General features: G+C 48.2%; 1 protein-coding gene and 1 pseudogene across 1 annotated transcript; both read left to right on the top strand.

The window, feature by feature from the left end:
- Positions 1–7,113: 7,113 nt before the first annotated feature.
- Positions 7,114–9,620, top strand: LOC123106140 (uncharacterized). The gene is made up of 5 exons (XM_044528357.1): positions 7,114–7,514; positions 7,597–7,695; positions 8,050–8,094; positions 8,834–8,971; positions 9,107–9,620. The coding sequence occupies exons 1-5, from the start codon at positions 7,164–7,166 to the stop codon at positions 9,443–9,445; spliced, it is 972 nt and encodes a 323-aa protein (XP_044384292.1). The 5' UTR covers positions 7,114–7,163; the 3' UTR covers positions 9,446–9,620.
- A 163-nt stretch (positions 9,621–9,783) lies between these two features.
- Positions 9,784–14,092, top strand: LOC123106139 (DNA repair endonuclease UVH1-like; annotated as a pseudogene).
- The last annotated feature ends 1,524 nt before the right edge of the window (positions 14,093–15,616 follow it).

Below are 15,616 nucleotides of genomic sequence, written 5' to 3'. Positions count from 1 at the left end.
TAGAGGGCGCGGTTGGGCCGGCCTGGTTGGCCCAGAGGCCAGCTGGGCTGTGGCCCAGTGGGGGGGTTCTTTCCCTCTTTTATTCTTCTTCTTTTTGTTTTTTTCCTTTTCTTTTATTTATTCCTTTCGGTTTTATTAAATTATTAATTTATTTCAATTTTGAAGAATGTGAAAACAACACCTAAATATGGTATGTTAAAGATACCACTGCCACATTAATTTGGACAGCTAAATAAAATAGTTCAATATTTTACAAAATACAAAAGGCATTTAATTACTTTCTTTTGCTGCTGTTTTATTTTCTTTTGAGCATTTAAATTTTTTATAAAAATGTGGTTTCATCACCATAATTACCTATGTATTATTTGATTCACTCCGAACATTTAAATTTTAATATTTGAAAACTTTTATTGTTTGCTCGATTTTGAATTTGAAATTCGAACTAGGTTCCGAACTAACGCGAGTTTATCCACAGTAACCGAGGTGACGTGGCATCATTAGCGGGGATTACTGTAGCTTAATTACCCGGGCGTCACATCTTCGGCCCGGAGTATGGCCAGGACTTGGAGTTCCAAGTCGTAACACGCGGCCCATTCACTCTCCGAGAAGGGCCGCCGGTGAGCCTCCAAGTCTAACGCGGCAATTGCCTCAACAATTTGGGCCCGTTCTCGCTTGGATTCGCTGCCGTGGTTAGCCCCCCAACCACGCAGGAAAGCCCTGAGTTTGCTTGCCGCCAAGTTCCAGCGCTCTGCCGGTCCCCGTTGCGGCCCAAGCTGGTGGCAGATCGTGTCCCAACGATCCAACACCATCTGAGCAAACCCCTCGGACTCAAACCAAGCCGTTTCAAAATAGAATCGGGGGCTTCGCCTAATATATTCCTCCCCCGAAGAGAATATCAACGGAACATGGTCCGGGCCGATTCTAGTTTCAGCCACCAGGTTGCATAAGGGAAATAGAACCTCCCATTCGGGGGTAAAAAATACCCTATCCAACACGCTCCGGACCGGGCACAGCTGCTTGTTAGTCCAAGTATATCTCGCACCGGTCCGAGCAGCCTCACGCAACGCCGATGCCGCTATTGCCGCATTGAACATGGACACCCGAGTCCAGTCAATGTTGGCGTTGTTCTTGTCCGCACCCGAGCGAATAAGATTGAAGTCCCCACCAACCATCAGGGGCAAATTGCTAGCTCGCTTGGTCCCTACCAAGTTAGTCAGTTCCTGAAGGAAAATAGCCGAGTGCGAGTGATCTGCCGGCCCATAAACGCACACCACTACCCACGAAAGGCCCGAGACGCGGTGACTAATAGTAGCAGAAAGAAAAAACTCCCCAACATCCCATTGCAAAACATCACAGATATCATTCTTACAGCCCATTAAGATACCACCCGAGTGGCCCACAGAGGGCAACCAGTGCCAAGAGAAACGCTGTAAGGGATCGAAAGCCAGAAGATCACGGAACGAGAAGTCAGCTTTGATCGTTTCCTGAAGGGCTACGACGTCAATCCTCTCTCTGGCCATGTACTCCTTGAGTTGTGTACGCCGCCCCCCGTGGCCACAACCCCGAATGTTCCAAAAAAGATAACGCATGTTAAATGATACGATTGCGCAGGCGCACCCCCCTGGATGTCACCGCTTTCGCCACGCGCTTCCTAGCCGGCATCCGACTGGAAGAAGGAAAATCAGAGACTTCCCTAGCCTCTGTCTCCTCCTCGGGCACTACCTCGCTGCCATCCGCCCCCGGAACGCTGGCGCGCTGGATCTGTTCGTCCCCACGAGCAGCCGCAGCCGCCAGCATGGCCTGCGCTTCTTCCCGAGCACGAACCATAGAGATGATCTCGCTACAAGGGTCACTAATCGCCACGCCACTATCATCCAGAATGCTAGCAAGCTGATCATCCGTAAAAGCATTCAAGATACGGTAAGATGGTAGGGGATTACCTGTAACCTACAGGTTCTTGTCGGCGAGCCGCAGTTTTGCACTTTCCAACGATGTCAATTCTCCCAGCTTGGCCTTGGCGCGGGCGCTGGGGGCCCGCGGTGTCACCGGAGTAGCCTTGGAGCGTCTTGCCTTGCTGCCCACGTCTGCCTTGCCCAACGCCTCCCCCAGCTCGCCACCCAGCGTCGCCACCGCCACCGTCGACACCGCCACCCAGCGAAGAAAAGAAATTTCATCGGATCATCATTGTTTTTCTAGTTCTGAATCTCTTCGCTGTGCTTTTTGTTTGCATCAAGGTCTCCTGACATTGACATCATGCCTCTAGGTCGCTGGTTTTCAGAAGCCTTCAAGGAATAATGTAGTTTTTTAATGCCACCCTACCTGGTAATTCTGTTTACAAATGTTTTTTCTCATCGTTCTGTGGAATGTTTAAGTAGCATCTGCTGTTGTTGTGATGCTTATTGCTAATGTATACCTGCTAATCGGACAAGGTACCAAGGAGCCTAATATTTTTACCGTTGCATTACATTCTCTCTCGACAAACAGTGACTTACACTGACCCGAACACACACAGTGTAGCCACGCCACTCTTTTATTTGCTTGACCCGTCCCTCTCGTACAAATCCAATTCTCATCATCTGACTGGATTCATTGCCATGTTAGAACATTTAATGTCCGACGTGCAGCTATAATAAATATCGGAGACTGGATATAGTAAATGACCAAGAACATGTATCTACCATTTCGTCCTACAAAACCGGTGGCGTATTCACAGCCTGTAATGATTTCCAGCAAAGAGGCACGGATCCCAAGATTGCATGCATGCGGCGGAGGTTTCGTATGTGTGCGTCGCCGAGTGCTCTTAATCCACCTCCCTACTCTTACTACTACTGCTGCTACTTTCACATCATATATGGAGTAACACGGCAACTTCATAGTTCAAGCTCGAGATATACAAGGGACGAACCTATACTTAAACTTGGCTAACACTTAGCTTGTTGGGTTACAGGTACGAACACCCAAGCAGTACAAAAGGTCAGTTCTTGTAGCTAGTTTGCTACTCCTACTCGATCCAGCTTATTGCCGCTACATACTACTACTACCTTGTCCTGTGCATTGGTTGATATATATAACGAACGCGCAGACGCCGGCCGGTCCGTTGCCTCCCGTACTCCATGACTAGGCCGCAGCAGCGCCGGCCGTGCGAAGCAGCTCGAAGTAGAGCTGGGGGTTAGCAAGGAACACCGCCCGAGAGATGAAGAACCTCGCCGCGCCCAGGGCCTTCATCATGAGCGCGGCCGGGCCAACGCACACCGGGACGCCGATGGTGACCCCGACCGTTCGCTCGCTCGAGCACCGCCGTCGTTGCCATCTCGAATCCAAGTGCAAGACATCAGGTCGTGTTGTCAGGAACCGCATGGTGGTGCGCCGTCCTTAGCCTGGCCGGTTCGTGCTGCGGCAGAGGGTTCCGGTGCATTGAGCGTGTCGGGCGTGTCGGTGATGCGTGGGACGGGCGGGACGCAGTAGCGACGTGGCGTAGGTGTGCGTGTGTGTATGACCTGATGGTGGTCCGTGAGTTAGCTAGCTAGACCGTGCATGCATGTATGAGTTGCTGTTTAGTAGTCTGGCTGTTAGCAGCGGCGGCCGCGTCGTGCGCGAAGACCGAGCATATCGCCTACATGTAGCTGGGCACGTTCGTTGGTGCGTAGGAAGCGTAGGCGTTGCGTTGCTGCTGGGCTACAAAGCCAGCCGGTTTGTACGTGTTTGAAGTGAGCTGGTATCGTGAGAAGAAAAGAACACACGCCGGGGCGTTGAACGCCGGGGCGTTGGTCACTAGAAAGTGCTCCTTCTTCTACCTCTATTCATTCGTGTGAGAGAGCGGTTCCAACAACCAGGCTCAACCTCGTCGACGACGCCGCCGTGCGACCATACTCGCCGCTCGCGTGAACACATCTGCCCGGCGAGCTCGACCGTCTCGCCGGCTCCCTGCATCGCTTGAGCTGTCGCGCATCTACCTGCCACCACTGAGCTGAGCTGAGCTGAGCTCAGGGCAGGGGAGGAGGACGAGCTGGTGAGCGACGTGACTAGTGTGTGTTGCTTTTGCTGTGGTTTTAGCCAGCCGGCCGTATCTTTCCTGATTTCTCCACGAAAAAGTTTGCATTATCCTCCTAGCATCGCCAGTCCCTCCCTTCATGCCTTTTGTACGTGCCATTGCTCGCCGTAGCTAGCTAGCAACGCCATGAGCTTTGGCGTTTCGGCCTGGGCAGCAACGTCAGGATGCTTGGCGTTTTTATGTGGAACGAAAACGCGAGCAAGTTTGGCGTTTGAATGTGAAGCTGAAACGCAAGATATTTCGGCATTTTTATATGAAGAGGAAATGCCACGGACTGTGGCGTTTCTAAATGGCTCGGTCGTGAAATACTTTCATGTCAAGTTCATTATGTGGCAAAGATTATTGAAAAGGTTAAAACAGTGATTTCGGCCCCAGCTGTGTCCGTTGGGGACACGTGGAGGCTGTGATGGGCGAGGGGTTAACGACTGTCCTGCCACGTACTTGAGCGCCGGCGGTAACTTTTTTCTTCTCTTTTTCTTAGGAAACTACAACGGCAAATGTTTTGACTGGATTTTTAATATTAATCGCGGCATGGGAATGCACTCCTTACAACATGCACAGTCAGGCTTTGGCAAATCCCCCTAAGGCCTTGTTCGGTTGCTTCAGATTTGAAGGGGTTTGGAGAGGATTAATGGGAATTAAATCTCCTACAAGTCAAAATACACTTCAATCCCCTCCAATCCTCTCCAATCCCCTTGTGTGAGGGATTAACCCAACAAGCTCTAAGATGCTGTTTTTGGTTGGAGGCTTGAGCACTGTGTCTCAAAAATAATGCTGCCTGAGTGTTGTCTAATGAGTTTCAATATTTTGTCTGGCCAGGTTAGTATAGTGTAAACTTGTTTGGTTGTTGCCCTGGCCTAGCGCCCTATTTTTTTATTGCTTAAATACTAGTGATGGCTTTTGTTTAGTGCCAGGCAGCAGCTGCAGCACGTCAGGCGCAAGAAAAAAGGATGCTTGAGACAGGCTAACCACATTACATGTGCTAAACGTTACATTTTATCCTATATTTTATTAGTAGGACAGGTTAACTATACTACTAGGACGTACATGTCAGGCAGCCATTTCTTCTCTCAGGCCGGCAACCAAACAAACCATAAGCGAGTTACAGGCAGGTGTTCAGGCCAGGCAATTTCTCTCAGGTGGCAACCAAACAGCCCCATATAACACAAATTCATGAATTCAACAATGCAATGCAACAGAGTAGAATAAATCCTAATACAACAATTCAAGCATGTCAAAGTAAAATTAAACGTCCAGGTCACGGCTAGCCAAAACATGATGAATCACTCTTTGGACGCCATCTGTGTCGCGTGCTCTGTCGTGACCACCAGCCGTGTCGCGTCCGCTGCTTCGGCTGCCGCTCTTGTCGCCTCGTACAACCTATACAGGTTTATCTCCTTCATGGAGAATGTTGGGTGGGCGATTAGTATTATGCGGCCGAAGGGTTATTTATAGTGCAACAGAAGCGGGGCGAGAGTGTGACATCTGTAGAGGAAAGGCTAACTCAGGTTTCGATTATCCCACGGTTGGCTCAACTGTTTACGGTGATATTTATCTACTAGCTGCTGCCTTAGCCTAGTTACCCAAGTATTTTAAGAATTGCATAAATAATCTGCTGGACGTTGTACTCCCTCTGCTTTTATTTACTCCGCATTTTAGCTTTGCTCGAAGTCAAACTTTGTAAAATTTGACAAAGTTTATAAACAGAAATAATAACATATACAATAACAGATCAATATCATTAGATTCATTATTGAATATACTTTCACATCATATAGATTTGCTATTGTAAATGTTCATATTTTTTCTATAAATTTGGTCAAATTTTATGAAGTTTGACTTCAGTCAAACCTAATACGCAGAGTAAATAAAAACGAAGTGAGTACTTATCTATTCTCTTCTCTTCTGGAGTGACATTTTAAGCAATAATCCCAGTATGATGATCCAGTTACACAAACTATTAGCACATATTTATTTTAGGTCGTTACATCCGTTCCACCTTGTAAAAATTTCGACCTCAAAATTTATGTACCTTAATCTCAGAAGAGGTGCACGGATGTTTTTCTTAAGTCGTCTTTCCTTTCCCAGGTAGCCTCATCCCGCTGTGATTATTCCATTGTACTTTGGTGATCCGAATGATTTGGCACCTAGCCTCGCGGTCTTTAATATCCAATATACGGATGGGATATTCTTTGCATGATAGATTCTCCCGCGGTTGAGACAATTCTAGGTTCTACCGGTTGATGTGGTGGTTTTAGACATTTACAAAGTAAAGACACATGGAATACATTATGTACTCCAGCGAGAGCCTTTGGGAGCTCTAATTGGTAGCCCACCTCTCCGATATGTGTGGTAACACCGAAATGTCCAATATATCTTAGACTCAGCTTCTTTTCCTGTCCAAAGCGTTTAACTTCTTTCATATGGGAGACTTCTAAATGTACCAAGTCTTCTGTTCCCAAATGAAAGTCCCTTCTTTTACTGTCAGCATAGCTCTTTTTTGTCTACTCTGTGCAGTTCGGAGTCGATGGCGTATAAGCCTTACATCCTAGAAATTTCCTCTCTTCAACCTCATCCCAATAAATCGGCATCGGTCTGGACGCCCGCAAAGCTCTCCCGCTTTGTCCCGGTTTGCGGAGAAATGTGTGTCTGGACCACTCAGCTGACCGGTGTATGTCCGTGTTGGATGACACAACACGTCCGAACCGACGGTCGCGGGCGGTTCACACAACGAAACAAACTTTAAAAAGGTTTGACCTAGGGTAATCATAAAAACTTGAATTAATTCAAAACGGGGAGAGCACTATTCGATGTCCAATTTGTTAAAAGGAAAAATTCAACAACATACATCGACTTTGTGTAGACAGGCACCAGTGTAGGGAGCCGGATCCCCTGACGTACGGCCCCCTGCCGTTGGGCCGCTGACGGGTAGGTCCGGGCCCACACGTCAGTGTGTGGGCCGTACGTCAGACGAGCCGCGTCCCCAGTGTAGTAGTGGTGAGAGCGGGGGACAGTTTTTTCCCCTTGTTGAGGGGTACGATTCGATTCCGAAATCAACGCTTCAGTCGTCAAGACGACGACTGGGCAAAATCCCTCTCCGCCGGCCAGCCCAATGCCTCCCCCCACCCTCCCCCTCCCGCTCCCCGCCGCCCTCCGCGGCGGCAGGCCGTCCGACGCCCGCCGCCGGGGCCGCCTCGCCACCCTCGCCCTGGCCCTCCTCCTCGCCGCCCTCGCCCTCGCCGCCTACCTCTCCTCCCCCGGCGCCGCGCGGCCGCTCGCCGCCGCGGATAGCCGCTGCGGGGGAATCCAGGGCCTCGAGCTCTGGGGCCCCGCGGTCAACTGGGGCTCCAACCACCGCCTGCCCTCCGCCGCCGCCTGCTGCGCCTCCTGCAAGGCCCACCGCCGCTGCGACTCCTGGGTCTTCTGCGGGGACCGCCGCAGGTGCGGCAACCGCTTCGGTGAGGTACTCCCCGTCCCTCCCCTGCGCCTCTTGATCCTCGCAGGGCATCGTAATCTTATCAAGCGCTTGCGAATTGTGACTGCAGTGCTGGCTTAAGAAGCAAAATGATGCCATGGCTCCTTCTGTAATCGCGAGGGGGGAGGATGTCATGTGGACTTCTGGCCTCGTCTTTGGAAAATCACAGGTCTGTTGGCATCATGGAGCCAGAGAATTTCATTTCATAGTATGTCTTGAGATAATGTTCTGCCGATGAAATTTCGGTTCAGCTCGCTGAGCATGTGGTGCAGTCCTATAATGTAGACAAGTATTTGCATCGTATATTCTTTGCTTCAGAAGGAAAGAAGAACCAAACATCAGATGCTGGAATGCTTTAAAGAGAAAGAAGAATCAGACATCACATGCTGGAACGATTATTAAAAAAGAAAGAAGAACCAAACATTTTTTTGTTTGTTTAGAAACTGTGTCAGCTGACTCTTCTTATTATGATCTTCCCTGGTATGGATCTCATTTATAATCAAAGGTCTGCAACTTAATGTAGGGAATTGTGGGGCTGGAAACAAGTGCCGGCACGCTTGGCATCCAAGTAAGTTGTATTCTCTGTCTCTACCAGCTGGGCCAAGGATATTTTCAAGGTGTTAAAGTATTCTGAGGGACCATTTCTAGAACACTTTCAGTGTTTGGCCTTTTTAGTTTTCCTTGATGACAACCGCAACCGGAAGATGGTAGAGTGGTGTTCACACTTATTTCATTACACACGAGCATATTTTCAAGCTGCTAAAGCTGCAAGTTCTAAACGGAGTTTACAGAATGCTGTTTCAGCTTATCGAGATAAATGCTTTGCCATATGGATGGTTTTTTAAATGGGGAAACAATTGTGGCAGAGGCCCACCAATTGATTTTTCTAAATATCGTTAGATCCATGGCTGCTCTGGCTTGGATTTATGCGTTTGACATGTCCAGTTCCTAAATGTCCGTCTATTGTTCGGCTCTTATTCTTACAAATAGTTTCCCAGCAAGAATATGTCAAGTAAACATCTATTCTAAGTGATTGTTCTGTTGCTAGCCTAGGCTCTTAAATAGTGTAGCCGATAATACATTTCGTTTTGTCACGGAGCTAATTCTGTCTTGATGATTCCCATCAATTCGTATTTAGTCATAAAGCTTATTTCCCTGGATGATCCATTTCAGTGCTTCGTCTTCGTACTGAAAAGGCAGCGTGTACTTTGAGCTGACTGGAAATATTCTGTAATTTTTGTTTCCCTCGGTATCATATACTGCATTCTTGTCCCTTTCTCTAATACATATACTTCCATTGCACCCAGTTGCTACCTGATTGTGCACCCCATTCTGTGGATTACTTCATCGAGCTAGTGCGCCTGCACAACTGCGCTGGATGCAGATTCTATCGCGCCGAAGGCCGTGGGGCCCTGTGGGACGCAAAAGGAGACCACGTAAAAAATGTATGGCGTCTATGGTTGTTTAACCATCTTGCGTCTTGCATAAGAGGGAGTCCAAAGTGACATTTGTGTTTCTGGAATTGCCTCTTGGTAAGGACTGTCGGCCTACTGACGAATGTTTCTTCTGGGTGCAACTAGGCTGCATTTGGTCCACCATACGCGGTGCTGCAAGGGACGCTGGAAGTCGACGGCGTAGCCTTCAAGGAGATGCCGAAAGAAGGGTGCTCGACGGTGAGAAGGGGGTCCGTGGCGTGGATTGGGTCAGGGCCAGAGTTCCTGATCAGCCTAGCGGACCATGAGGAGTGGAGAGACGCCTACACAGTGTTCGGCTCCGTGCTGCCGGAGGACTTGGCCATCGCCGAGGAGATGGCGATGCTCCCCACCAGCACAGACGTCTGGAGCGGTGTGACCGTCAGGCTGCTCAAGGACCCGGTGTATATCAAGGTGAAGAGAAGAAGCAACACGACTGCCTATTGAGCTCGCCGGCGATTTTGTTGTTGTTCTTATTTCACTTGAGATGTAGCAGTAGTGCCAAAAGATAAGAACACAAATTACATGTCCAAAGAAAGAAAGAAAGAAAATAGAGGAGGTTTGAAGAGAACTGTTACACCTGTGGATTTCGTGGCCATTTTACAGAAGAAAATTTCCCCAATTTGTTGTTTGTTCTGATGTTTTTTTTTTCTGTTGATGAATGATGAGGAATGTTTTGCTTTGATGTTTTTTTGAGAAAGAAATCATGTTGGTTGATGGGCCGGGTAGGCACCAAAATTGAGACGGCCCACGGGCCATAGGCGGTACAGGAAGAAAGGGGAAGTCGCCGTGGAAGGGGAGGGAAGTGGAGGAGAGGCACCCAAGAGTAGACGAACGGAACCAGCTCGCCGCCGCCGCCGCCGCCGCCGTCGCCGTCGATGCTGCCGTTCGAGGAGCAGGCGGTGGCGGACCTCCTGGAGGACCCCAACGGAGGGCTGGTGGTGGTCTCCTCCGGCCTCCCGCTCGCCTCCCTCGCCGCCACGCTCCTGCTCCACCTCCACCACCAATCCACATCCTCCTCCTCCTCCGGCGGCGGGGGCGGCGGATGCTTCCTCATCCTCTCCGCCCCGGACGCCCTCAAGGACCAAATCCGGCGCCGCCTCGTCGAATCCCAGCTCCTGCAGGTCCACGACGTGGCCTCCGACGTCCCCGCCGCCCACCGCCGCGCGCTCTACTCCTCCGGGGAGGGCGTGGCGCTCTTCCTCACCCCGCGCGTGCTCGCCGCGGACCTCCTCACCGCCCACCTCCTCCCCTCCCGCGTCCAGGCCCTGCTCCTCCTCGCCGCGCACCGCTCCTCCGACACCTCCGCCGACGCCTTCATCGCCCGCCTCCTGCGCCAGCACCGCCTCCTCCCCGTTTACGCCTTCTCCGACCGCCCCCACGCCATGGTCGCCGGCTTCGCCAAGGCCGAGCGCACCATGAAGAGCCTCTACATCCGCCGCCTCCACCTCTGGCCGCGCTTCCACGTTCTCGCCGCCGCCGACCTCGAGCGCTCCCCGCCGGAGGTCATCGACGTCCGCGTGCCCATGACGCACCCCATGGTCGGCATCCAGGCCGCCATCCTCGACGCCATGGACGCCTGCCTCAAGGAGCTCAGGCGGACCTACAAGGTCGATGTCGAGGACCTCACCATTGACAAGGGCCTCTTCAAGTCCTTCGACGAGATTGTCAGGAGGCAGCTCGACCCCATCTGGCACACCCTCGGCAAGAAGACCAAGCAGCTCGTCGCCGACCTCAGGACGCTACGCAAGCTGCTCGATTACCTTGGCAGGTAGTAATCCACACTATTAATCTGCTTGGTGTAGCAACACAAATTGTGCACATAAGTGGACAGTCAGGCACCCTCTTTATGCTCTTTAGATGATGGCTAGGTATGATGCCGTGACATACTTGAAGTATCTGGACACTCTGAGAGTGTCTGAAGGTGTTCGATCGGTTTGGATGTTGGCTGAATCAAGCCACAAGATATTTGAGCTTGCAAAAAGGCGTGTTTACCAGATTGTGAGACCGGATGGCACAAGGGTTTCAATTGCCAAGGGCACGCCAACGAAGAAGAGGAAGGTGACACCCAGTAGTAGCAAGAAAGGAAAATAAACTGGTAGCGGCTATTAGCCCCTTGTTTTCCATTAATATACTCTGTTTTCTCCTAAGTAAACATTTAGTATAACAGATGGTCACTGTCCTGCAGAAAATGAGGATTCTGCTGCTAACAAGGATGACGCTCAGAAGGTAAATGCAGAGGCTTCCTTTCTACTGGAGGAGGTTTTGGAGGAAGCACCAAAATGGAAAGTATTACGGGTGAGAGGTTCCGTTCTTGTTTCTCAGTTTTCTTCCAAGCAGCACTCAGCATTACTTATTTATTTACTTCATACGTCACAGGAGAAAAAATCCTTTAGATTGGCACTTCTGTTCCATTCCACCTACATTTTATACTAAATGTTAAATATAAACTATAGCTCACTTTTCTTGTTTTGTTCTTCTAGCAACTCCCCCCTACTTACTACATAGTTCAAGTAGATTATTTATCATCTAGACACTCTTTACCTCTATTACAAATGTTTTTACCTGATATCCTTCACACATCTTTGCAGGAACTGTTACAAGAGATAGCCGAAGAACAGAGAAAGGGAGATGGTGTCGTACATGAAGATGAAAATAATGAATGTGGCATAGTCTTAGTAGCATGCAAAGATGAGCGCTCATGCTTGCAGCTGCAGGAATGCATATCGAGAAGTCCCCAGCAGGTAACTGCAGTGTGTCTTAAATGCAGTTAGATCAATCTAATAGCACAGTTGCTATTTAATTTTCATTGCCTTTCTGCACATATGTATCCTTTTCTTCTTAAATGCAAGTTTATTTCTTACTAGCTAAAACTTGTCAGTTTAACCATGTGAACCCTTCATAACACTTTAACTTGTTTTAACAAGGTTATGCGAGAAGAGTGGGAGAAGTACTTGCTTGGGAAAGCCGAGCTGTTCGGATTACATAAAAAGAAGAAGAAACGATCTCAGCAACCAAAAGGGTTTGGTGTCCTGGATGGGGAATTTCCCACAGGGTCTAATGAGAATGAGAATGAGAATGCAGGGCCAGTAAGCATTAGCAAGCTTGAGACTAATGCTTTACTTGCTGCCGCCTCTGGTATAAGCAGTTTAACTAAGGAAGCAGATGCCAAGGAGGATTCAGTTCCCAGCTGCGGCAAGAAAGGTTCTGTAAAGGGAAAAGGAAAGAGGGTGCCAAAGAAAACCCTGACAAAGAGACAAGCCAGTAAAAGGAAAAATAAAAGTACTACAGAAAATGATAATTGCCAAGGTACTGATGTGGAATCATCAGGCAAAACAGATGAACAGTCTGATATTAATGTCTCTAAGGTGTCTGCTGAAGATGCTCCTGCTCCAGCCTCCACTTCTGACAATGTTGAAGACTTTATTGATGCCAAAATGCTACCTCCTGTGCAATTTTATGCCCTAGACAGTGATCAGCATGTACTAGACATATGGAAACCATCCGTAATTATTGTCTATCATCCAGACATGACCTTTGTCAGAGAAATTGAGGTATACAAGGCAGAAAACCCATCACAGAAGCTGAGAGTTTACTTTCTTTTTTATGAGGAATCTTCTGAGGTGCAAAAGTTTGAGTCGAGCATCCGCCGAGAAAATGAAGCATTTGAATCATTGATCAGACAGAAGTCCCTGATGATGATACCTGTTGATCAGGTGGTGTTTCAGTTGAATCTCTCCATTAATAAAAGATGTTACCCTAGTAGTAACTTCTGCTTGGCCTTAGCCAAGCATTTACCATGTGAATGATGCTGCATAATGGTTTCATGAAATGGCTGCTACGCTTTAATCAAGCAGATATGATGTTTATTTTAACTTCTAACCACCATTGCATGGGCAGAAAATGCTGGCTTACACTTTATGAATGCTGTCTTATTTCTCTTCAGAGTGGCCGTTGCATTGGACCAACTCCGGCAAATGAACCAGAACCTCTTTTGTCTCAGAATTCACTGACAAGAAAGGCAGGTGGTAGAAAGCCAACAGGGAAGGATATGCAGGTGACACTACTGATCCTTATTTTTATTTTGATAAAGAAACCACATGTCATGTTTCTGTCTGAATTCCTAAATTGTTCAGCACTGTATTCTTCCAGGTTATTGTAGACATGCGGGAGTTCATGAGCAGTCTTCCCAATGTACTGCACCAGAAGGGTATTCGAATAATACCGGTGACGCTGGAAGTTGGCGACTATGTTCTTTCTCCCTTGATATGTGTTGAAAGAAAAAGTATTGCAGACTTGTACCAGAGCTTTGCTTCTGGTCGTCTCTACAATCAGGTCGAGACCATGATTAGGTATTACAAGATCCCAGTGCTTCTGATAGAGTTCTCACAAGATAAGAGCTTCTCCTTTCAGGTATTTTTCATGCTAGTTTGTCATATACAGATGGTCTCCACAAAGGGTTGTCCTATTCGTATGAGTAAATCATAATTCATTTCCATGGGAAACAGAGTCCAGTATTCATTGTTGGTTGCACCTGATGGTCTGCTTACTACTGGTGTGCTCATTTCTCTCGCAGTCTGCAAGCGAAGTTGGGGACGACGTGTCTCCGACAAACATAATCTCGAAGCTGTCACTGCTAGTCCTGCATTTCCCCCGGCTTCGCATCGTGTGGTCCCGCAGCCTGCATGCGACAGCAGATATATTCATGTCGCTGAAATCAAACCAGGACGAACCTGATGAGAACAAGGCGATGAGAGTGGGTGTGCCGTCGGAGGATGGGGTCGTGGAAGACGACGTGAGGTAAAACTAACATGTGTATCTGGATGTGGCAAAGCAGATATAATTACTATTGATGATATGTTATGGTTAACGGTAAAATTGTGGATTGTCAGGGCCGAGAACTACAACACATCCGCGATCGAGTTCCTGAGACGGCTCCCTGGCGTGACGGACTCCAACTACAGAGCGATAATGGACGGATGCAATAGCCTGGCGGAGCTCGCGCTGCTACCGGTAGAGAGGCTAGTGGAGCTGATGGGCAGCCAGAAGGGTGCCCGCACGCTCAAGGAGTTTCTTTTTTTTTTTTTTTGAAACGGAACACAGATTGCATTCCTCCTACATATCATTGCTGGGCAAGTCCCCAGCTACAAGGTTCTGAACAAACTCTGGGAATTGTCCCAGCCAAGTAATACATGCACCAGAGTTTAATGTTGCTCCAAACGCTGCTAGCCTATGCGCCACTCGGTTACATGTTCGTGAACAGTTTACAACACATACATCTGAAAAACCTACATGTAACTGAAATTTAATCTCTCTGAAAATGGCCCCTAGTGCAGACAGGTCATATTCCTCAGTAGACACAGCCCTTCTTAACTGTGTAGAATCTGTTTCAAACATCACTCTATCACAGCCCATTTGGCTAGCAATGTTTATTGCATACAACATAGCCACTGCTTCAGATTGGAAAGCATCAGCCATATGTTCCAGTTTGCCAGCACCTGCAGCTACAGCTATACCTTGATCATTTCTAATGATAAATCCCCAACCTCCATCATTGGAAATCCTGTGAAAAGCTGCATCAGTGTTGATCTTCAATATTCCTGAAGCTGGTCTTGTCCACTTTTGCTTTGGCTGTTGGGCTATCCCCTTCCCTTTCTCCTGTACCTTCATGACATTTATAAAGTGATAATCAATAGAAGAGCAAATTTCATTCGATGGTTTAATGGCCTTCCCTTTATTTGCATTGTTTCTTTCATGCCACCAAAGCCAAAGTAATAAACATGTTTTTAACTTGATCTCCTCCCTCAAATTAATAATTTCTTCGATGAAGTTTAAAGCATTAACACAGGGGATTAGCTGCAGCCTAACATGCTCGAGTTGAGCCATTCTCCATATTTCTCTTACTTTCTTGCATTTGATGAAACAGTGCCCCCCATCCTCATCCAATCTATAACAAATAGGGCAACGAGTGTCAACTTCCATACCTCTGTTTTGTAGCTTTGTTCGCAACGGTAAGCTATTGGTTGCTAGCCTCCATAAAAAATGGAGCACTTTGTTTGGGAGGGGCATTGTCCATAGTTTAAGCCAGTCAAATCCACCATCTTCTTCAGCTGCACTTGAGGTAGATGTTAGACCTGAGAGAGATTCTCGAGCTGCACAATCTATTGCTACTTTGTATGCAGATTTTACTGAAAATATACCTTTTTATCATAGTGCCATGCCGTGAAGTCCTCGAGATGATCTTGGATTGGGATCTGAAGGATATACTTTGTATCTTCCGGGGTAAAAGTTTGCCTCACTAGTTCTTCGTCCCATTTGTTGGTGATTGGGTTAATTAGCTCACTGACTTTAGTTATCAAATTATTGCCCCTATGGGAGACGACCCTTCTGGTGTTACCTCTCGGAATCCATGGGTCACTCCATATGTCAATATCCTTGCCATTCCCAACTCTCCATATGATTCCTTTTCTCAGCAGCTCAACACCCTTTAGTATGCTGCGCCATGCATAAGAAATGCCACTACTTGGTCTCGCCCGCAGAATTGAACATCCTGGGTAGTATCTACTTGAAAGAACCTGGGCACAAAGAGAGGAGGGGTTTTGGAGCAGCCTCCATGCT

This window comes from Triticum aestivum, chromosome 5A (genome assembly GCF_018294505.1).
Source record: "Triticum aestivum cultivar Chinese Spring chromosome 5A, IWGSC CS RefSeq v2.1, whole genome shotgun sequence".
NCBI lineage: Eukaryota > Viridiplantae > Streptophyta > Magnoliopsida > Poales > Poaceae > Triticum > Triticum aestivum.
The sequence above is the reverse complement of the archived record's forward strand: the minus strand, read 5'-3'. Positions and strand labels throughout refer to the sequence as shown.

Bases quoted from the DNA above. Each gene is read 5' to 3' on its own strand.
- LOC123106140 (XM_044528357.1), top strand. From the start codon at position 7,164: ATGCCTCCCCCCACCCTCCCCCTCCCGCTCCCCGCCGCCCTCCGCGGC. The intron at 7,515-7,596 runs GTACTCCCCGTC...TTGTGACTGCAG, and splicing joins GCGGCAACCGCTTCGGTGAG to TGCTGGCTTAAGAAGCAAAA. The intron at 8,095-8,833 runs GTAAGTTGTATT...CATTGCACCCAG, and splicing joins CCGGCACGCTTGGCATCCAA to TTGCTACCTGATTGTGCACC.